General features: G+C 29.5%; 1 protein-coding gene across 10 annotated transcripts in view; it reads left to right on the top strand.

Annotated features, from left to right (window-relative positions):
- Positions 1–24,618, top strand: part of kcc (solute carrier family 12 member kcc) — a 392,353-nt gene that overhangs the window by 332,143 nt on the left and 35,592 nt on the right. For all 10 annotated transcript variants that reach the window (XM_088205011.1, XM_088205007.1, XM_088205009.1 and 7 more), the window contains 3 exons: positions 15,285–15,539; positions 15,617–15,802; positions 19,689–19,924. In XM_088205011.1, coding sequence (XP_088061137.1) covers positions 15,285–15,539; positions 15,617–15,802; positions 19,689–19,924 — 677 coding nt within the window. The remainder of the gene's footprint in view (positions 1–15,284; positions 15,540–15,616; positions 15,803–19,688; positions 19,925–24,618) is intronic.

Here is a 24,618-nt window from a genome sequence, read left to right as displayed (position 1 = left end):
AAGTCGATAAAATATCTTTATGTTAATTCGTTAATTGAGCTAGATTAATTTCAATGAAAGACTAGTAAAAATATATAACTTTACTGATAGTAAATATTCACAGTAACATACTACTCTAAAAATATATCATTGTGGCAATGAGATGTTTTGAAGAAATATTAACAAAATATTTTTGTTTTAATAATTTGATTGCCGTAGATATTAAATTATCTATCGTAAAAAAATTGCAATAAAGCAAAAATCAATTATACTAAGTACAATAAATAAATAATATAAATTATTATTACCTTATAAAATTACAATAAATTGAATAATACTAAAATCAATACACATACATATGTTTTAAGTATTTTAGTAAAGCGAATGTTTTAAATAACAATGAATTTTACCCTAAATAAAATCCATGATACCTAAAAAATCACAAAAAAGTCATGAAACTACATTATGTTTGAGATCATATCTAAAAATATTTGTTTTTCAATCTAATTGATTATTAAAACTATATATTAAACTCATAAACACTATATTTAAAGCTAATAATACTAGATATTATGTAAAACCGAAATAAATGTCGTTTTTTTTAATGAAACTTTGGCGGACGGATGGTGACATATCACAACTACACACAGAGTGGACCGACGCAGTGTTTTTAATTGTATCGAATAGATATTTTGACATGTAGAATTCATATATATTATATAAATATATATAAAAGAGTGGCGGATGAAGCAACACCGGTCGTCGTCTTCTCGTCGAGGTCCGCCAAAAAATGTTTTGCCGCCGCCGTCGCGTCAATGTTATGAGAGTGTCGTTCAGTTAAGGGAAATAAATAAATAAATAGCTCCATACAAAACTCATTTAAAATGCGGTTTTTTATGTTAGTAATTCGAGTATAACTTTTTTCTAGAGATATTAATTTCTCCTACCATTTGATTATTTTTTTAATTATAAAGAAGCGTTGATTCAAAATATTTCGGTAGCCACTTTTTCACATCGTCTGCATTCAGGACTTTTTTCCGTCTATGAAGTGATGCGTTGATCAAAATAAATATAAGTCGAAAGGAGCAAGGTCTTAATAATAAGGTGGATGAGATCTTTCAGTTAAGTTTTATGACTATCAAGTGTAAATTTTGCCATATTGAGATACGCACTATCATATTGTACTATTCGACTTTTGTTGACAAATGCAAGCCATTTTTTTATTTCTTTGTGCAAACAATAGATGCTTTCTGTTAATGTTTAGCCAAGTTTAAGTGTTTCGTAATGCACAATTCCATCGTACAATTCGCTGTAAGTTTTGCTATTTGGCCTTTGAATAACCACATTTTTCTACATTACGTCGATTGTTGTCGTACAACAACCATTTTTATTTCCAGATATCAAATGATCAGGAAAAGGCAACTCAGCATAGAGATTCAGAAGCTCTTGAAATATACAGATACTTGTTTTCTTAGCTCAATTCGTATGAAACATATACACCTTATTTCCAAGCCTTCCCAACTTTTTTAATGTGTTTATGCACTGGTGAATCGGACTGGTTTAGTTTCCCGACCAGCTGATGGATAGTTTAAATTTGATATGCTTTCATTTTTGCAGCCATATCCTCGTCTATCTTTACTTATATCTAACATGCAGGACTATTCTTGCTGTCGTAATCTTCCGTTCGAATTTTTTCAAACCATTTTTGAATAACACATATCTAATGAATCACTTATTTTATATAAAGTGTTCAATTGGTAAAAACTATGCTGTCGTAAATTTACTGGCCAAATTTTTTTGTTAAATGTCAGGATGTGTAATACAGATGTGCACAAACACAGATTCGACAAAATTCATACATAGATATCAACGGCTAAAGCACGACTGACTTTTAAAACTTAAATTAAAAAAATTACATAAATTTCACGATTGTCTAATATTAAAATTACGTTTTAATGTAATGTTGAAATCCAACTTTTCGTGATACATTTTAAATTTGTATTAAATATTGCAGTAGTTAATTGGACATATACATTTATATAGAATATGTATAACAAAAAATCGTTGCGTACTCACTGTGTCTCGCACATTTTCCTTACAATTTTTAAACAAATCAATGTTTTTTTGCCTTTGTTATCTCGAAACAATAGATGTAAAGTCGACTGAAGAAAAATGTTATCTTCAGGTCGTAATTACGAATTCGGCCCTTCACGCACGAAAACGCAATATTTTTGGGCACGGCATCTCATTTCGTCGTCTGATAAAAAATCATTCCATTGTAACGAAAGGTCGTCGAAAGCAATTGAGAACACTTGCAAAAGCCCGGCGGGAAGATCGGGTATGGTAAATATTGATACGGCATCCCCTTCTACGTTTTTAGGGGATAAAAATATAGTTTCGAATAAAACTTTCTCATATGCGATGATCTAAAATTATATTACAATAAAATATATCTTATAAGTCAAACTTATGAGTTATTTAGCATTGTGTATTCTAGGTCCTAAAAATATTCTTAATAATAATAAAATATTATAAGAATATTCTCGCCTCATATCATTACAGATAATAATGAAATTTTTATGATAAACCTATATCTAAAATTATATATTATATGTAATAAAAGTGCTCCGTTTGCTTTCGGTTAACCCAGGGGTCGGCAAAGTGCGGCTCCGGAGCCGCATGCGGCTCTTTGGCTCCTTGAGTGCGGCTCTGGCACAAATATCCACGGGCCCGGGCGCTAATTCTGGTCGAGTGTCCTTATGTCCTGATCTTCTGCTTCATATCATTCTGCTATTGCCAGAAATTGAAGCATTTCTCCTTGAGAAGGGTGTTCACTATCCAGAACTTACAGACAATCAGGATCCAAAACTTTCATTTCATGGTAGACGTTACGTCTCATCTAAATCAGCTTAACCGTAAACTACAGGGGAAAGGAAACACAATTTTTTGGATGCTAAAAGAAGTCATTTCATTCGAAAACAAATTATCCCTTTTTGGTCAAGATTTTGAAAGGGAAACATTGTTTCACTTTCCGAGCCTGCTGAAGCATCGCCAAGAAAATAATTCCTCTATTGACAAACACCATTTCAAAACAACAATTTTAAATACGAGGGAAGCATTTCTCAGCAGGTTTCAGATGTTTAAAAACAGCAAAGCGACCTTAGCATTCGTCAAAAATCCTCTTAATGTTACAATAACTGAGTTGAAATTTTCTCCTTTTGGCATTGACATTGGTAACTTTGAAATATAATCGCAGGATTTAAAAAGCAAGGAAATATGGAGCTCTAAATTTCAACGTCTTTGTATTGATTTGGAAATATTGGAGAAGAACGAATGTGATCTTAGTTCACAACACAAGTGGTCTGCTTTGAAAGACCTGGAGAATAAAAACATGATCATTTTCAACGTCTGGAATAGTATTCCTGACTCTTACGATCAGCTGAAAAAACTTGCGTTTGCTGTTCTTTCCCTTTTTGGTTCTACATATTCATGCGAACAATCCTTTTCAAGCATGAACTTCATCAAGAGTAAACTGAGAAGTCTTATTACTGACGAAAACCTGGAATCATGCCTAAAATTAAAAACAACAACATATAAACCTGACATACTGAAACTTTCCAAGGAGATCCAAGGACCTTGTTCGCATTAAGTGTTTGTCAGTCATTGTCATGATTTAAATTTATGGATACCTTACTTTCATATTATTGTTTATCAACTAAAATTATAATAAAGGTTTACTAAATTAAAAAACAGATTTGGCTCTCATAACTTATTTAAATCATTGTAATGTACATATTTGGCTCTTCGGCCAATAAGTTTGCCGACCACTGGGTTAACCCAATATATGAGAAATACGATATTATGTTATACGAAAATGTTTTTATTGTGTCAAATAACTTTCTTATATTATATATAGTGATTAATGTAATAATGCTAAGGTCAGCTTTGTTTGAGCTTCCGTTAGTGTATGATAAATATCTAAGGAACGAAAGTTACTTGTTCACGAAGTTAACTATGTATCTAAATATTGAACATTCAATATAATACATTATATAATTTAATATTTACACTATAGCGTAAATCGATCTTGGTCTTCTTGTTTCCATATTAAGCACCGTTTCATAGTTATATATAATTAATTAAAGTACTTAAAGTTCCAATGATTCATGTACCCAAAGCACAAACGTTGTGTATGATTGATGACTTTTGTTAATTTATGCTATACATTTTCACCAAGTTAAATATTTAACTTTTAAACTCAGCGGCCATGAATATTATTTGCATAAATATTTGTATTATTACAATATGATATTTTTGCTCAATCTTAAATGGAGACCCGTATGGATATTTATATTCATACGAGACTGCGCCTATTTCTGCGTGAAATTTCGAAAAGGAAAAACTGTGTGCCCAAGTGTGAAATCGCTACGTGACCGATAAATACAAGGATAGAGAGGGACAGGATAGACGTTTAGAATTTTCCGAATGCTGTAAAAGTTTCCCAAGGACTACCGAGGACCCTGACCCGTACAAATTGGACACCTGAATGGGTGGGAGTTTTGGGTAGCGAAATAAATTTTGCGGACGCCGAGGACCCTTTTGAGTGTTCGGGGCCTTTGTCAGAAATTCGGAACATTAGTTGGCGGTTTCGTTTTTGCCAAAGCACGAAGAGAGTGTAAGTTGTAAAGTGAATCCTCCCTTACTTTTGGATCGTAAAATTCGGGACGCGCTTCAAGGTTTCGGGCTCCGTGGAAAGGTACACATTTGCTATTCGATTGCTGAATAAAGGACTTTTTATTGGTGATTAGTGATGGAATTAATGTAGCGTGTTTAATGGATGCATATATGAGAGATGCTAATAAAAATATTTACTACAGTTTCATTAGCCATATAAATAATATAAACCCATTAGCTGGCACATGTGCAACAGCAAAATAAATAATATTTTTTCTATGCAGTTTTTTGCGAAAAATATATTATGGCTTTTAAGCTTTCAGCGTAAAATCGTAAAATATTAATGCTGCATATTTTCTACTTAAAAGTCTAGATGAGAAAAGCTCTTTTTACTGGATTTGTTATTTTAACTTTAAATGTAATTTTTTAATAGCAACTCTTCATAAAAAATCATATACCTACATGTATTTTAAGATACATTTTACACAAAAAATATATCAGCATAATAACAGTATTTTTTATGATTCAATTTACTGCTTGAAAATAATTCTAGTTAAATTTTGAAGAACCTCAAATGTTTTCAAATTTATTTAGATTAAATTAAAACCATCGTAACCTAACAGGTTACCCCAAAGCGTAACGATGGTCGAAAAAAATATTATTGTATTATTTTAATCCACAAAAAATATATGTATATATAATCAAAATAATACATATGAAGAAGCAATCATAAAATATCAAAATTAACGACAAAACCCATGGTGTTGGTTCAAAAAAAACTTGCCGAAAGTGATTAAATATATATCTAGGAATAATTATTTCAAACAATTTAGCAGGAGCTGACAACTGTGACTGGTAGTTATTTATGCATAATTTGTCACCCTTTTTATAAATAGGGGTGACTTTTGTGCATTTCCATAGATCAGGCCCAGAAGAACGCCCTCTCTTCAATTTATTAAAGCCGTATTTAAGATCTGAGCACTCAGTTTCTTTGATGACTGAGCAGAAGGCGAAAAATATTCCTCTAAAACAGAGCGAAAATATTGCACAAAACCGTCAGCAATATTTTGTAAGCCGTCCAATGTTTTATCGTCAAAATTCATTACTTTCGGCGTCGACTGAGTAGCACGTTTAGTGTTAATGAATTTCCAGAACGCTTTAGGATCATTAATTATTTGTTTTTGGCAACTTTTCTAATAATTGCAATGGCAGGAAATGTGTGCTTTAATGAACGAAATTTCTTGAGAGCAGACGGATGTCCCGATCTCTTCCATAATTTATGGAAGGCGTGTTTTCTTTTTAGCAATGAAATGATCTCAGGAGAAAACTATCTAGGATTTGACACGTCAAGCACTCGAGTAAATAACTAATCGAATGCACAGTAGAGCACCTCATAGAAGGCCCTTAGGGAAGATTTAACAACAACGTACTCGTCCACTCGATTCCAGGCCATACCTAAAAGTAAATTATTCAATAAATCAAAATCTACAAAACTTTCAAACGACCATCCGAATACATTCCGGTCGCTCACGCATTCCACCTCATTCGTAATGATGCTATTTTTATTTACATTTAACTTTATCATTAGCGCCGGGTGATAATTATCTTCCGGCACCAATGTGAACTCGCTGTTAATTACTATGCAATTATTTACATTTGTATAAATTAGATCTAATTTGTCACCAAAATTATTACTGATACAATTTATTTGATTAAAATTAAAAATATTGCTTATGTTAAAGCTTGCGTTTAAAATTAACAGTTAATCTGGCTTTCATAAGATATAAATATAATTTATATAAAAGCAAGCCTTTCATGTGAATATCATATTCTTACAAATTTCACAAAACATTTATTATGAAAACATTGTTAATCAAAAAGTTGCGCACAATGAGCTTTCGAAGAATATGCGAAAGCTTAGATTTATACATTGTACACCATAAAAACATTTTAACAGTGATATTAAGTCCGCAAAAGTAATTATCGGTAAACAAGCGACGAATCAACGAAGTTTCCAAAGTCGATTACTCCAATTATTCTTATTACATAGGTACCTACTGTGTGGGACTTTTATTAAAATCCTGAAACCGGCCAGCGATTCCGTTTCTAATTAAACACGAAAATTTCCCTTGCCCCTTTTTGCATTAAAGCAAAATTCAATCTGCTATATTATGGAACGACCTCTGGCATTTTTCGCATACTCCCCAAGGCCCGAATCCGTTTAGGCCGCACTCGTTGATGAAGGGCACTAAATAAGAAGAAGATACCCTCCGTTTATTTGCACTAGTTTCTCCGGCAGCTGCCCAGGATTTCTGCTTCAGACCTACTCGTAAATTTCCAATAAATGCCTGGGCCTGAGCTATACCTATGTGCATAGGTAAAAGGTACACATTTATCATACTTTTGGTAATGTATACTTGTTAGTTTACTAAACGATAAAAACGTATAAGTTAACAAGCGAATCCAACAAAGTTTTATAATTTTGCCTTAATTTTCACACTTAATCATATTTATTCATACATTTTCAACGTATTTTATGTAAAGCTATGCAAATTTTTCTATGAGAAACGAACTTTTAAAATTACTTCGAAAAACTTTTGTGTAATATGGTTTATTCACTCGGCTAATTTTTTTATTTCTTTACTAAAAAAATCACTAAAAATTAGATCAGACGAATAAAAAGAATGTGGTTTTTATTTTCATTGCAGATCTGCAAAAGTTGCTGTGTATTTATTTATAAAGATAATCTAATCATTAGGAATGAAAGCCTTTATCGTTTTGCTATTGATTAGGACTATTTTTGCTACATATACAATTAATTCACAGATAGCAGTAATTTTTTCTTATAGAAAAAGTCCTTGTAAATCGTTAAATCTACCTAATCTAAGAATGGCATGTTTTATTAAATATACAGTTTTAAATCGGAAAGAGACCGATGAAAGTGTTAAAACAGTGGAGGCAAGTGCAAACATTGTGCACCTATTAATTTTTGGTTTTAGCTGCGTGCATTCCATTTTAATGAGTAATCTTATCATCGGCAGACAAAATATTTTAAAATGCTCGAGAAATTTTGATGAAAGATGATTTATAAATTAAAAGACCAATAGAATCGAATATTATTAAATAAAATAAGAACTACCACATGACGATGATAAAAATAAGCACCAAAAATATATTATGTAGAATATCCAGTTCGTTTCATATACATTATATTCCCACGACTACAAAGATTCTTTGGTCAAAGTATTTCTTCTCGATAAAAATGCTAAATTAAGTTTTTTCGAAACTTCTCTTAAAATATATTATTTTATGAATTTAATGGATATTAATATTTTTAAATAGTTAACCACCACTGCAATTTTGAATACAAGTATTGGTTTTAATACGCTAAATTTAGGACAGGTAATACAAAAAGAGACAGATTTCCGATTAACACTCAGAAAACATTGTTTGACAATTTAAGTTTTATGACCGACTCTAGGTATTACGATAAGCAAACATTATGACTTGCCTTCCGTAAATATTTTTTTAGTCAACAACAAAGTAAGAGTGCCAGTATCAGTCTTTGATAAGGATTCGCAAGCTAAATGAAACAAAAATGTTTTTAAATAAGAATATCGTGTAATTTAAAATTACCATCAGTAAAATACGCGATAAATATTTTAATTATAATATAAATAATATCCTATATAATAATTAAAAAATAAATGTATAACATCGTATTTTTTAAAGAAAAAAATACTGTAATGCATTTTTTAACACTTATAATACTATATATTTAACTAAGAGCACTTGCTATTAAATGGAATTAAAGTGGGGAAATAATTTTGGCCACCCAAATCGGACAAATACCCCACAGTGCGACAGGTAGAAAAATCGTTTTTATTTATTCACAAATAGTTTTATAAGCTTTTAGCAAGCACAGTGATCATAAATGTATAAGAGATAAAAAATAGACGAATTGATAAAACCAAGTTAACATGCTTCGTACAATTTCTTGAAAAATAATATTCACGCCTAGCCAAAAATTTATGATTTAATCCGAATTTTTCTCATCGCATATCCATTTTCACACACGAGTGCCTAGACTCGTTCGGGGTGGATTTAATGGAAAAATCGCGTAAAAAGTCATGTGTGTAAGGGGGTCAAATATTTATCCATGTGTAAAAAAGACCATTAGTCTCGCGTCTGGGGCGCGCGTGCATTTGTACATATTTAAAAAGAAAATTAAAAAAGGTCGGCTCGTTTGCGAGCAAAACGCCAAATTGGCAATACTAAATCTTGCCCTGCGCGTGATTAAAACGCGGAAAAGTACGTACAGAAAAAAGGAAACATTATAAAAAAAATTACAAATATACAGTGCTCCCAAACAAGAACGAACGAAACGTGGTAGCTGGCAGACAGGAACCGTTCTGACATTAGAATTTATTATTTGACCTCAAAGTATTGTATGCGTTGCGTGTGTGGGTTGTGCGATGTATTTTCTGGTTGGGTTTTAATATTCTTTTTATTCAATTTCAGTATGTATAGTGAGATGAATTATATTATTTTATTAACAATAATTTAAATAGATTTATGTGTTGTATATATTTTTTTACAATAGAGTAAACATAATAAACAACTACTAAATAAGTAGTTGAACACTAAAATGCAATCAAAGTTAGTAAATCAGTGACATATATTTTATTAGTTATATACTATGGCAACAGCTTAGAATCAATAGCTTCATTAAATTTTAATTATTCATCTCGATATTTATCCATTAAATTAGATATATCTAAGAACTAATTTCTATCTTCCAGACTCGATAAAAAATATTGACATGGGATTCGAGCCTAGGTCTTTTAGGTATTAGTACTAAACTTAAACTATTAGTCTATCATTCTGGCTTATGTTTTTTCTATTATGATATTAATGAATCAATAAAAAAGTGCTTGGCTAATTTTTTCAACAATTTAATTATAAAAAAATCATACATAAAATAGATGATGATAATTTCAATATATCTAGCTAAAACTTTAATATATGTATTATCTGTTATATTCTCCGAAAAATTACCAATTTCCAATGGCATGATCGATAGACCGTCGCTTGCCGAGAGCGTCCGATCATTATGGACGTAGTGTAATTTGAGCCACAATGGATACCTAACCAATTAATTTACACCCCGGGTTTAATTAAATATCGAGTCAAAGTACACACGGTAAGTAATTAACTTTGACTGTACGTTACTAAGTCATCATCTTTAACACAGGCAAGTGTCATTGCAAATTAACGTAGCAAGAAAGGGCGATTCATTCATCCGCCTTTATTTATTGCTTAAGAAATTTATTACCTTAGACGCTATAATTTACAATTAGTACAAAATTTATGACCCTAAATAATAAAAGATAGAGAATCTATTATACTATGAATTTATTTTAATAAAATAAAATAATACTATAGCTAAACATTATCGACCTTACTATGAATTTTTCAAGTATATTTATTTTATGTTGTTTTTTAACTAATTTAGGGGTTATTGACCCTAGGGGTGGTTGACCTCGCGGCCAATGAGACAATGTGAATTTAGTAAGACTTGTTATTGATATATTTATATGAGCGCGACGGACGACTTATTTGTAGGTATTCACTATGGCTGATTGACTTGCTCATTGGTACAGATTTTCCCGTTGTAACGCATTGGGCTTACGCTTGTCAGGTTACAACAGAAGATTTAATAAGGCGCCTTAAAAAATCTGGATTAATCAAAAGTGCCAAGAGTAAAAAAAAATCGAAAGCAATAATTAAAGCCAAAAAAAATTTAATTGGCTATTGATGTTACTCACAATGTGCTCAACTCGGATAAAAACTGTTTTTGATAAAAGACTGATTTTTCTGGGTAAATGACTTAATTAATTTATTTTCGGTAAATAGCTTTTCTATATTATTTAAGAAATAAGTTACACGTTAACTTACTTAAGCTTAATTTTAATTAAGCTTAAGTAAGTTAAGTAATTAGAAATTGCAATAATACCGTAATTAAAATATTTTAAACTTTCTAACTTTTCTGATCGTTGTGAATATCGTGCCTGATAATGACTACTAATATTTAATTAGAACAAATATCAAGTAATAGAAATATTACAAAAGCTTTACACGGGGCACTGAATAAGCTGTCTAATGTCATAGTGAAATACAAAGCAATAGAAGCATCACATATGGTCATATCTTTCAACTTATCTCGACGGTTAGCCGTATCTAGTTGCCGACCCCTTAATTAAATATATTATTCATGACTAAACATTAATATTAGTGTCAGTGCTTCGTAAATAAATATATAGATATAATAAAAAACTATATTAGTGCGAAAAAACAAATTCCAGAAACGAAATTACAATCCATAACACTAGTTTCGTTAACTACCGCATATTTTAATTTAATTGTCACGCTTTCACCGTAAACATGGCCGAAATAAATTATTTAATAGCACAATTCATTATGCGTATAAAAGTTTTTACTGCGAGTATTATTCGACCATTAAAACTGTGCATAACTGATTATGATGGCCAAGGGAAAATATAATTAAAAGCTCCCCATATGCGTTTTATTTATAAATTATTACATAATACTTTTGTGTATAAAACCATATTATATAATAGATAGGTTTTATATTTCATATCGAAATTCTATATAAGTAAGTGAACTTTACGATACAACCTCTTTCCAACTTCATTGTTATCCTGCATATATATGGCCTTCACAAACTTGCACTATTAACTTCAAACTTACGCGTATATTCGATGAGATTGCTTATATTATATATAATGGAATATAATATAAAAATTAATTTTTCAAGTTTTTCAATTTATTAAACAACTCACTATTAAGAGCATTAGCTATAAAATGATATGTTGAAAAAAAAGTTTTTAAACTAATTAATAAACACAACATATAATAATTTTTATTTCATAACTCTAAAGAAATAAATTATATAGCATTTCTAAATATCAATGCAATGATTTTATAGAGTGAAATAATAATAATATAAAACTGGGATAATTTACACGGTTTTTTTAACTAATATTTTTTGATAAATAGCTTATTAGCTAATAAAATAAATCAGCATGCTTACTGATTTTTTACATATTTTATATGTTAAGAAAATATTTGCATTACGTCATATAAGATCAATTCCATGCAGTTAAAATTATAATATATAACTAAATAATTTCTCTAAAAATAATAAAACTATAAAATATATTTTTTACATCTTACATTTTTTTAAGTCAATATCAAAAAATTAAAATAGTGGAAAAAAATCCTATTTTGAAATATCTTAAAACTGAGTAAGTACATCCATAAACGTATAAAGTGGAACCACTTCAACGAAACCCATGAAACCAACCGCAACACAATAATAATAATATGCGCAATAATAATATTTACGCCTGTCGTTATTCTTCAGCCACTTTTAGATATTACAGTCAGTCGTAACAGTGCGAAAAGTAACGACCGCGCCGTTAAACGACCTGCCTTAGTTTTTCGTCATCGGTCATTTTAATATTATTCCATAGTAATTTTGGGCCTAATGCGGAAACGCAGATAAGAATTAATTCACTTCCGGGTCCGGTTGTCGTATTAGACACCGTAATACCCTTATTATCACAGTGGTCGTTTTTACGAACCAATAACGCTTTTTTATGCACAATTTATGCGCGCGCTAAACAAAGCGTATTTTTTTCGTTAGCCGTATATAACGATCCAATAAAATTCCATTATGCGCGGAAGGGATAAAAAACACGGGGATGTATTTGTGATAAATTAATAGCGCTTTATTTGCCCTGGAACTGCTGTGTGAGAGCTTTGGGGATAATCGAATTGGTTATTAATGAAAAATAACTTTGGGATTAGAACAGACGTGGCTTTAAAAAAAATATTCATATGTAAAATATATTTATTTTAATTAAATTGTGACCATCGTGACCTATGTATGGTAAAAAAATACATTGTAATATTACAAACAACGTGGAATTTTCCTAAGAAATAGACCTTATAAATATTTCGACTAATTAAATATTTTATTTAAAATAAAAAAAGAGTTCAAAAACTTGTGATTATTATATAATTAGCTACTTTTTATTTACACAATTTTAATTACATAAAACTTCCTAATTTTTGTGGTTTTTTTGCCACACCGATTTTTTTTATTTAATTTAGTATTTACATTCAGGAAATATGATTTGAAAAAAATTAAGTTGCGCACCTAACGATTACTTAATTTTGCTTTAATTTTAAAAATAAAACTACCTGGAGTATGAAATAATTTTTAACTAGCTATTTAACTTGGTTTTATCGTTTTCATGGTATAAAATAAAATAAAATTATAGTTGCTTTAAATATGAATTATTCAGATTTGATAGTATTCATTCTAGTATTTTTTAGAAGCATGGTAATTTATTTAAAAACATTGTCCTAATCAATAGTTTTTCCAATATATTAAGGTCAGAATAGCGTAGTCCGTAAGGTCTAGACTGGTAAACAGGAGTCCGCGGGTTCGAGTCACGGCAGCAGCTTAAATTTCTATTTATAAAAATGCGAAATAATTTTATAAAACTGACTCTATAGCATCATAGCACAAACGTGTGTGACAAACCTGAAGTATAAATAGAAGGTTTATTAATTTGTCCATAACATTTCAGACCAGCAACTCTTTTTTAGGGTTTTGGCCTTAAATTTAAATATAGCAACCATGACTTGCGGGATTTATATTATATAGAAAATCAAACCAAATGTGCTTATATTGTGAGTGTAAAGATATATTTTAAATTATTTGTCATGAAATTTAAATGAAAATTTTACTGCTTTCAATACCGATATTTTTCTATCAACAATTAGGGCTCTAATAAGAATCGAAATCGATATAAATTAATTAACTTTTAAAATGAAAAATTTAATTCAGGAACAGAATAGTCCATAATGTCTCAGATTAGTAACTCTGAGGTTGCAGGTTCGAGTCCCAGCAGGGGCACTCGAACTTTATTTATAAAAAATGCACTAATAATAAAAAAAAACATATATTTGTTATAAATTATATTACACATAATAATGTATAATTAAGTATTTAAATTTCACTGATTTCCAGAATTTCCGTCTGGTGGTTAATACAGATTTACCTAGCTAATACAAATTTACCCCATTGTAACGCATTGGGCTTACGCCTGTCAGATTACAGCGAAAAATTAAATACAAATTATAATCAGATCCTTAGATGGATTTTGAGCAATTCTAAACATTGTTTCCGTGTTTTAAATCTAATATAAAATACAAAACATAGGATTTTACAAATATTGCATTAGGGTTGTCACAATACGTATTCTAACACTTTGCTGAATCTAGTATTAGTATAATAAATAAGTTTATACTTTCAGATTTTTTTTTTCAAAGACAAATTGAGTTCAATACAACTTTATTCAAGTTTATACACTTTTTAGAAAATAAGGGAGGTTCAGTGCTTTGTCTGGTCTATGCGATGGTTCGGGCGGAAACAGACTTTTTGTTATTGCCTAATAAAAATTTGGTTACATAATTAAAATCTGCGAACGATAATTAAAAAATATGTTTTTATTAAATGAATCATCTTTATGGTTCTTTCGTTGTAATATGACGAACGTTCCCCCAATACGTTACAATAGGGTATGTAAATTAGTGACATCTTTATCATTATTAATTAACTATTACTACAGCTTACAATCAATATATTTTATATTAAATAATAATTACGATATGAATCCGTGAGACTAAGAAAATCTAGGAAACCTAATCTAAGAAGATCGACCGGAATTATAATTATATAATAATCATTGTAACAAAAAAATGTTTTAAAACGCTATGGTTTCTGTATAGATATATAACAGACGTATTCTTTGTATTTTCTACTAACCAGATCCTATACTTAGCTCTTTTTTGCAAGTGATTTTAAACAGTTTTAAAGCGCGTGTTTGTATAACACTGACAAAAAGAACTTCGTTCCAAGAAAATCCAGATTTATAAGCTTTTAGCAAGCCGTTTCACAAATTCTGTCACACTGATCAAGAGTAGTTTTGACAACTACAATAACTACAATTTTTGTTATTTATTAAATAATAAAAATAAATTCACTTTGTACTGAATTTAATATTTTTTCTAAAACCTAGATAAAAAAATAATTCACTAAAAATTTTATAGATTTCTAAAAAAATATACCATATAGAGAAAAACTAAGAAATCATATAAATTAAATTAACTAATTGTCGTAATGTTATAGCTAAATATCTGCATTATAAAATTAAGCAATGAAAAAACAGTAAATGAAATATCTTATACAATATATGTATAATATAATGCCTATTAAATAATATTTTAAAATTATAGAATTTTAATCAAATAATTTTTAAACTTACACTTTTGAGTATTATGGTAAAAACATTTAAAATTACGATTATAATACTCGTTATTTTGCACTTTACACCCGTAATTTTGCACTTATTTTTTCTTTGCTGTTAACATTTAATCTACCGCGTATCCTTGTCGCTAAACGACGCTAAATATTATTATTAGATTAATAATTGCCCTGTTTTTTGTTACTAATGGTGTTATTTTTCTATTTTTAGGAAGAGATGGAGGACAGGCCTCGTATCTCGACTCTCATCAACTCCTTGGCCAACTACTCCAACACCATCCCGGCGGCCAGCGACCCGGACGCCAAACCAGCCCAACCTGCGTCTCGGATGGGCACCCTCATCGGCGTATTTTTACCCTGCATCCAGAACATCTTCGGCGTCATCCTCTTCATCCGTCTTACATGGGTGGTGGGAACGGCCGGCGCGGTCAAAGGTTTCCTCATCGTACTCACCTGCTGTTGCTCGGTAAGTATCATTTTACCACTAGATTTATACCAAAATGAACGCTTTAAAGATAATAAAGTGATATTTCACTTTGACAGACTATGCTGACTGCGATATCCATGTCTGCCATCGCCACTAATGGAGTGGTTCCTGCCGGAGGAAGTTATTTCATGATATCGCGATCTTTGGGTCCTGAGTTTGGGGGGGCTGTCGGGATGTTGTTCTACACGGGAACCACCCTCGCGGCCGCCATGTACATCGTGGGTGCTGTGGAGATCGTGTTGGTATGTATCAATATTATTATTAATAATATTTTAATATGAAAAGGAAGAAAAGACATAAAAAAAAAATACTGGCATTTCAAAAATTGAGAATTAAATGTTGAGCGTCGCTGATTCTGGAAATTGGTTAATGTGATTTTTTGCCAAAATTGCGCTAGTCATTGAGATACAATTAGGGAACAAGTCAGAGTGGAAAGTGAGAAAAAATAAGTAGAGTGGTAATTATATTATCCACCAAACAAAGCAAAAAAGCATGTGAAAACACATAAAAAAATAATCTAAGGAAATTGAATACTTATAGTTGTATATTTATACTTAATATGAATTATACTATTTAGCAATTTTATAATGTTTTGCTTTAAAAATAACATTACATTGCAATAATCTTCACACATTTATAATGGTGCTTAAATTTAAAATCTGTACCAAGATTTATATTTAATCCTAGTTAAATAATTTATGCAAAAACTGCAAATTCTAGTCAATAAAATGAAACTTACGATAGTTTTACTATGGTTTTGTATATTAAAAAATTTAATATATTATTGTAACGTTTTTTTTATTTAGACAATTAAATATTTAATACTTTACAAATGCATTATGATCAACTATATTCTAAAGCATAGCTCTAAATAAATTAATTGCATACAATATATTGTAGTATTACGCTAGAATCAATAAAAATAGACAAAGTAACTCGCGAAATAAACAGAATGAAAATATATATTATCAGAATCAGCCAAACTTTATATAGCTATAAATAGTACAAACTTTTTACTATTTTTTGATCCCGTAGTTTTATTACAATTTAGAGCTAATCCCACCAATAATGCCATCATTCGGGGTTACGAACTAATGGCAGATAAAAATGAAAAAGAGTTTTATAAATATATTAAAGCTGAAATAAGGCTTATTAAAAAATACGATGTGACCATTACATAAATAACAATCATGTTAGGTTGTTAAAAGCATAATTTTAATTTAATTCTGCAAAGAAGAAAATCCTTTAGTATTAAATGCATTCCATAAAGTTTATTTAATGCGAGAATTCACTTCAAAACCTTGATAAAAAAACAATAATTGTTTTGTATGACATAGGCCAGCGTTTCTTCACTGGGAGGGGGGGGGGACTACATGGTCCATTTTGATACCAAAAAAAAATCCTATATTTGGGGAAACATTAAAGAATCTAGTAAGTGCCAGCGTACTGTCAATATAAAATACGTTAAAAAATATTAAGACAATAATAATAATAATAATAAATTAATATGAATTCATAAATACAATATATTAAAAAAATAGGTAAATCTATTTGATCTTAATCTAGTTAATCTAAGATGCTTAATCTATGTGGATTTACGTGGATTTTTTTAATATCAATTCAGAGGCTAAATATTTTTCATAAAATTAATATAAAATATTTGTTGTTGTTGATTAATTTTGTACTCTTTATTTTATCGATATTATTTTTTTTAAAAGCATTTACCATAAATCAAATTGAAAAAAATATATAATTAAATAACTATCTAAGATACCTCAAAGCAGTGAAAAAACAACCACCGTACATGTACAGTAGACCCCCCAATAACACGGTAAATTGGGGACGTGCTATTTGGGTGCGTGTAGTTAGGGGACTAAAAATACTCATACATTTTTTTGCAATACGTACGTACGAATCAAGCACATATAATGAGATATCTTCTATTTGGCTCGCTCACACATAAAATAACGGGCATTCAATTCACCGTGTTATTGGGGAGCCTGCTGTACTTCAATTTAAATACTTTAATTTATATTAAAATAATTTGTATATATTTATTTAAATATTAGTTTATTAAAGAATTATGAGACATGAAAAATTCACATCACTAAATAAAATAAGTAAAAAATGACAAAATATGAATTCATGAACATAATATGTTTAAAATATTAAGTTAAATCTATTTGATCTAAACCTAGTAAATCTAAAGTACTTTAATCTAAAAATAATAAAAAAAATATCAGGACACTTTTACAATTATTTAAAAAAAAATACATTTTGTATATATATTTATTTAAAATAATATTCTCTTAGGGAAACATTAAGATGAAAAATTCTTACCATTTATTTCAAATTGGGTGAAAAATATAAATAATTTAAAACATATATTTTAATGAATTTGTGAAAATGTATGTAATAAATAAAAATATATTTTCAATTAATTGATTTCGTTAGATCTTAATTTATATAAATGTTTATACATTTACAATCAAATTTTTAATTAATACCTTTATTTAATTAAACTTTTTTATCTGAAAAATCAGTATTTATGAACAACATATTAAAAACTGTTTTGCCAAAACTTTGTCAAATATAACAGCTGTAAAATTAATTGTCTTTGAAACCTGTCTTTATATATTATACAATCAATATTTTATATATTTAATTTTTTTTCAAAGCAGTTGGCTCGTCATTAGGTTTATATGCCAAAGTATCATCGGTTAGCGTTTATATACATAAATTATAAGATCATTTTATTGAACTTATCTTAGTCCCAAATAAAATGCTAAAAAATATTGACTGTTTAATATCAAAAGCCAAAAACCGTATTTGAATCAGGCGCGTATGATGAGATACATTCCCTTTCGCTCGCTCGCGTGTTAAGTGACGAGAGTGAGTGCGAGATAAGGACGTGCGGTACGCATGTAACGCACGCCATTATCTCTCACTCACTCTAGTAACTTAACACACGAGCGAGCGAAAGGGAACGTATCTTACGGTACGCGTCTGATTTGAATAGTTATGTTTTTATTTTTTTTAAGGCACGCTATAAATTTGTAAATAATTAAAAATTAACACCTGTATGTGTGTGATTTTTTTGTGTGTTTGAAATCAATAATTCGTACATATAACAGAAAAATTAAGGCATTTTTTATCTAAAATTATCCATAAATTAAGGAAAAAACGGAAAAATATTTTTTTTCGAAAGATTATTAAAGAGAAAAGTCGAAAATGATACATGATAAGATCTATCAATATGACTACCAATAAATGAGGTAGTATGTAGATATGTTTTTTTTTCAAACGCCATATCTGTTCCGTACAGAAAAAAAATCAGTATTTATATTAAACTGATAGTCAAACTTTATTAAATTCGCATCACAAGTTTATCCACATTCGCACACATTTCCGAGTTTCCTCGTCCAACTTTTACAACACACAATAATCGTACAACTCTCTAGCGTTTCGGAATTCGCATTTATGACCGTGTCGTATTAATTTCGACTGCGGTTCCACAGCCTCTATTGACTTTTTCCCCGGAACATTCGCCTAGAGATAGTTAGAGGAGAGACTAACCCACTTTTGGGTGTTATCGAATTTGGCGAAAGTTTTCTCGGTACACCGCAGCTGAGGTTTAGTGTGTTGTAAAAGTTTTTCACCGCACAAAAGCGTTCGACAGATGTTCCACATAATAAGCATAGCAGTAATCGCTTAAATTAAAAAAGCGATACAAACTCTTTGCAAGTTTAAACCGTCCCTATTAAACTGGTTTATGAACATTAAACAAAATTATCTATTTGACACAGAAAACAGTTATGAAGTAATTAGTTTAATCCAAGCGATGATTGGTGTTCAAAGTTGACTTTGTTTAAAACGTTCGTAAAACATTTATATGTAGTCCGAAAGTTTCGAAATGGCGAGCGAGCAGACGATGTCTTTGACAGTTGGAAAATTATAAAACGTAAATTAACAGCGAAAGCGGAAGATAAATGTTCTCATTTGCGAACTAACGAATTAGCCAGTAAAAAAGCAAATGTGTGCTTTAGGCAGAATTAATCAAAACCTTTTTTTGTAATATAATTTGATTAGACAATACAATTCTAACTGTAATTTATATTTCTTTGACAGACATACATGGCACCTTCGCTGTCAATCTTCGGAGACTTCACCAAAGACGCCGAAGCGATGTATAACAACTTCAGAGTGTACGGCACTGGATTGCTTCTAGTGATGGGCACTATCGTCTTTGTCGGAGTGAAGTTTGTGAACAAGTTCGCTACTGTCGCTCTGGCTTGTGTCATATTATCCATCGTGGCTGTCTACACTGGAATCTTCGTCAACATCAACGGCAACGACAACTTGCAGTAAGTCTTTTAAACTAAATAATAATATAACCTGAACATGTGCCTTATCTACTTTTAGTAATATTTTTCTTTTCTATAGACATACATATTATATATATTGAAATATTGCACGAGTTGAAACACTTTAGTCACAAAAACAAACTCACCAACTAACTAACTTTCCTAAACGATAATACCCATAGTAGTATTAAGTACATAATGTAATATTATGAGTTAAAAACAAAAACCGCAGCTTAATGAAGTACATATTTACCTACAAAATGCTTTTAAGTAAAAACAAGTGGTAATAGGTAATCCGTCTTTATTATATTATAATTTCAATGTATTTGAGATAAAATATATGTTATATAAGGATTAAAATGTGGTAATAAATATTGATTTTAAATGTTATATTTCAAGTTAGCTTTTGAACAGAACTAACAATACAAGCATTAAGCTCTTCGTTTTTCTAATAAATTAGGGAGTTCAATGGAACAGAGTTATTTTATAATCGCTTTGTTTGCAATACCTTGCTTATCATCTGGTTAGCTACTGTTAAATTACACTTTTTAAAATAAATCTATTAGGTATTTACAAATAAATAAATAAAAATTATATTTACTGTAATACGTATCTCTAGAGTTCCGGCGACACACTATAATATATACAGAAAGGTTTCTTATTTATTAGGCGTAGCTAGGGTATGTGCAGCCCAGGGCGATACTTAAAATGGCCACCCCCCCCCCCCATACATTTTTGGCAGGGTCATAAAATCAGCATTTCTTAAAATAATAATTTGGTTATTATTAAGCTCTTGTTATTCGTGGATTTATATGGTTAAGAACCACGCTAGACGATCCCATCGCGAATATGCCGCCCCCAAGAAAGTGCCGCCCGGGGTGGCCCGCCCTCCCATAGCTACGCCACTGGTTGCTAGTAATTATTTTATTTATTTAGGGATTATAAATATACAAATATAAAAAAATACAATTTATTTGTGTAAATACGGAAAAGTACTAAACAATAAAATAAATATTAAGAAAAGTATTAAATTGTAGAAAATAAATATAGAAGCTAAAGAAAACATATATTTATTATTAATAATAATAATAATAAAATAGATATTATATGATATGCATATATGTACGTAAAATGTATTTTTATAATTCTGTCATATAATAAATAAAATATTTGTTTTTTTTATTACATAAAATGTAATCTCATTATAAAATTTTAATTATTAATACCATATTCATAATTAAATCAATAATATTCAAACGGGTGTTTTTATTTTTTTTTAATGCATTCTAATAGATGTAATTATATCAAAATAAACCATTTAATGTAAAAAAACAAACTCAAAAATATTCTAAAGAATACTTTTGTGGAATAATTCTTAAATTAACACAGTTTGTTAATTCTGGATTCACAGCTAAGAGATTCTGAATTTTGCAATTCAGAGTTTAAAGATATTACATGGATTAGAATTTCAGTTTTTATCAATGTTTTAAATTAGGTAAAATTTCTGAAATCCTGTTTTTTACATTATTTTAGAAAAAAAAATTGAAAAAATTGAAACAAACTTTTTTTAGTTTGAAAATTTGTTTTATAATGTGTAAACATTATTATCAAATTTATCCATGGGACTTTTTATAGTCAAAATAGTAAAAGAGTACATTTTAAAGGCAAGACATATCAGGAATTGTAAAAAAAAAATTTTACTTTTTACATGTCTCTAGTAAAAACAATTAATTTTTATGATTTTTAGATATTATGCGTTAAAATCATTATGCGTTACGCTGCAAATATACAGACAAAAATCACTTTACTTTAGTTAAAATAATTTTGCCGTCGGGATATTTAATATTGTGTGCAATTGCGTTTCGGAAATCACAATTTTATCTTCAACGAGATAATTTTTGCTTTGCATAATTCTGTATATATACTGATCAGTCACTTCATCTAATTTATATAAACACATATAAATTATAAAAATAAATATTATTATTTTTTATATATGAATTTGACTAAAAAATCAACAAAAAATGAATTAGTGTAGTTTAAAAGCCTCACAGAAAATTTATAACATAGTTCTAAAATGTGTATTTACTCCTAAATATTTATGGACTACTTGAAAATATTGTATTTTATCAATGCTGTTGTCAAATATACTATGGAATAATTTTAATATTTTTACTAAAATAATTAGATATAAATAAATAATTAAATTAACCAGCATTAAAACTACTCGAGACTTACGCAAATATATGCGTTATATCCGAATGTATTGCTTCAATAAATTGTCTTAATTATCTTTTTAATGTAATGAATAGATTTATTTTATCTGTAATACAAAACTTATTCCAATTATTGTTCTTAACATCAAAAAGAGAAACATAAAAATCTGTTTTCGACACAAACATGCCATATATGTATATATATATATATATATATATATATATATATATATGAGTTGCTGCTCATATATGTATTTATAAAATAAATAAATATACGTAAATAAATTCTCTTTTATGTAACCAAAATCATTCATGCGTCAGATTTAAGATATAACTATAGATTATGATATACAAAAAGCATAGAGATTGCTACATTAAAAGGATATTTAAGGGTGTTCGAATGATGTCTCGGGTTTGTTAACACCTGAAGCACACGATGAGGTAAATCAATCAGTGTCGGTTAAGAGAATTTATTCGGTCGTATCTCCTCGGCTGACCCAGCCTCCGCGAAACCCACACCACCGTCTTAAAAGCCTCCATAAATTTCTAGCAGTGTTACTTCGTCATTTAAAATAGATGGCGAGGAGCGGTGTGGTTCTCTCTACCTTCTTCCAGAATTTTTTTACATAAAATTCGTATCCATGGGTTGTTCCCATTTCGATATTGCACGATCAGCACGTTTCGGTAAACGTAAATGAGTTTTAATTAAAATCGGATTATTCGGATGGGAGTGGTGTGAGGCTTTTTTCTGGATTTAAGACCTTTCGTAGTAATGGCACGAATCGAGATTGGGATTAAGTTTATGTATATTTATATAAATATATATATATATATATATATATATATATATATATATATATATATATATATATATATATATATATATATATATATATATATATATATATATATATATATACAACATATTCACTTAATTCTTTATATTATAGAAAAATTTATTAAATACCAGATTAATTAATTGCTAACTATCGATTCAAAACTAAGGTATGTCACATGATCAAGAATAACTTTACCTGTTCGGTATTGTAGTTTAACTATTAAGTACGGGTTTTAGCGGATTTCAGTCTACAATTACATAACGACATCAAATATACATTTGACTATATACGCTCAACTTGCTCAACTTGCTAATCCTTTTCGGAAGCTCCGTTAAATTTTCCAAGCGTTTCTCAAAACCATGCCTTAATCCCTTATAAATATTTAATTACGCTTCGTTTCGTGATTTGTTGTGCATTACACACTATCGAATATAGTAAAGCATTAAATATTTAATTTAATTAATCCTATCTTCCGATTTATCTATGTTGCGTTACTTAAAGAATGATAATGAGGTCCGTAATGGAGCGAACGAACATAAGAGCATATTGGATTTTTTATAAACCGGCCTAAGGGTAGTCGAAGAATTTTTATTGCTCCCATTTTCGCTTTATAGGATAACGAAGGCAATGGGCTAGTATAGTTTATAATATACATGTATTAAATAAATACAAAAAATACTGGAAAAAAGATTTTTTATGCTAAATAATGTTATCGATTTAAATAATTTAATATTGTATGAATCTTAATTTTTTACGTAAAATATTTTAATGTGTCGTTGATGAGTTCACGCTTTCCTTCGGTGGGTTATTTCCGTTTCATTATTATCGCCCAAGGCGAGTTGTTAACATAAAATTAATATTTAATGAGTTTACGCTCCAAATACGATATTGCGACGCTGTTGGATTTATAAAACGTATGTAAAGGAGGCTCGGGAAAAATACTGAATATTTTCATCAAAAAGTTTAAATCTAAAATTATATTTACCAAAACATATTTACATCGTTGACTCTCAAAAAAAAAAAAAAAAAAAAACATTTATTAACCTACATTTCACATTTGGTATTTTCGTAGAACCTCTTGGAAATCGGTTCATCAAATTTACTTTTTGGAAAAAATAACATTTTTAAGCCAAATTTCAAAGACATTTACATACAATTTAATTTCAAATACATTTACTTTACTTTTTACATGTTTAAAGTTTATCAGTGCCTTTTTTAACGACATTTTCAAAGTAAAACTTAGCGCATTTTTTTATAAATAAAAATTCGATGCTACTGCCGGGGCTCGAACCCGCAACCTCAGAGTTACTAGTCTGAAACGTTAGGGATTACGCTATTCCGTCCTTTATTATAAATGTATAACTTTAACGGATGCTGGTATTTAAGAATATAAATACTTGAAGCAACTTTAGGGGATCAAATGGCAGAGAGAGCAACTGTCTGTGGGATCAATTGTCTAAGGACCAATAGTGCAGCTGTGCTAATACGATACGTTCGGGATAAAACAGACTATTTATTTTTGGCTACTGTATATCAGGATAAGAAATCCTATGATTGAAAGAAGGATCTCTTTTAATTCTGAGAGGGTATATAATAGAAAACATGGCGTTTTAAACATATTTCGATAAGTTTCTTTCAC

Source organism: Plectrocnemia conspersa, unplaced genomic scaffold, assembly GCF_051122295.1.
Source record: "Plectrocnemia conspersa isolate PC_06_02 unplaced genomic scaffold, ASM5112229v1 ptg000002l, whole genome shotgun sequence".
In the NCBI taxonomy this organism is placed as follows: Eukaryota; Metazoa; Arthropoda; class Insecta; order Trichoptera; family Polycentropodidae; genus Plectrocnemia; species Plectrocnemia conspersa.
This window is presented reverse-complemented; position numbering and strand designations above follow the sequence as displayed.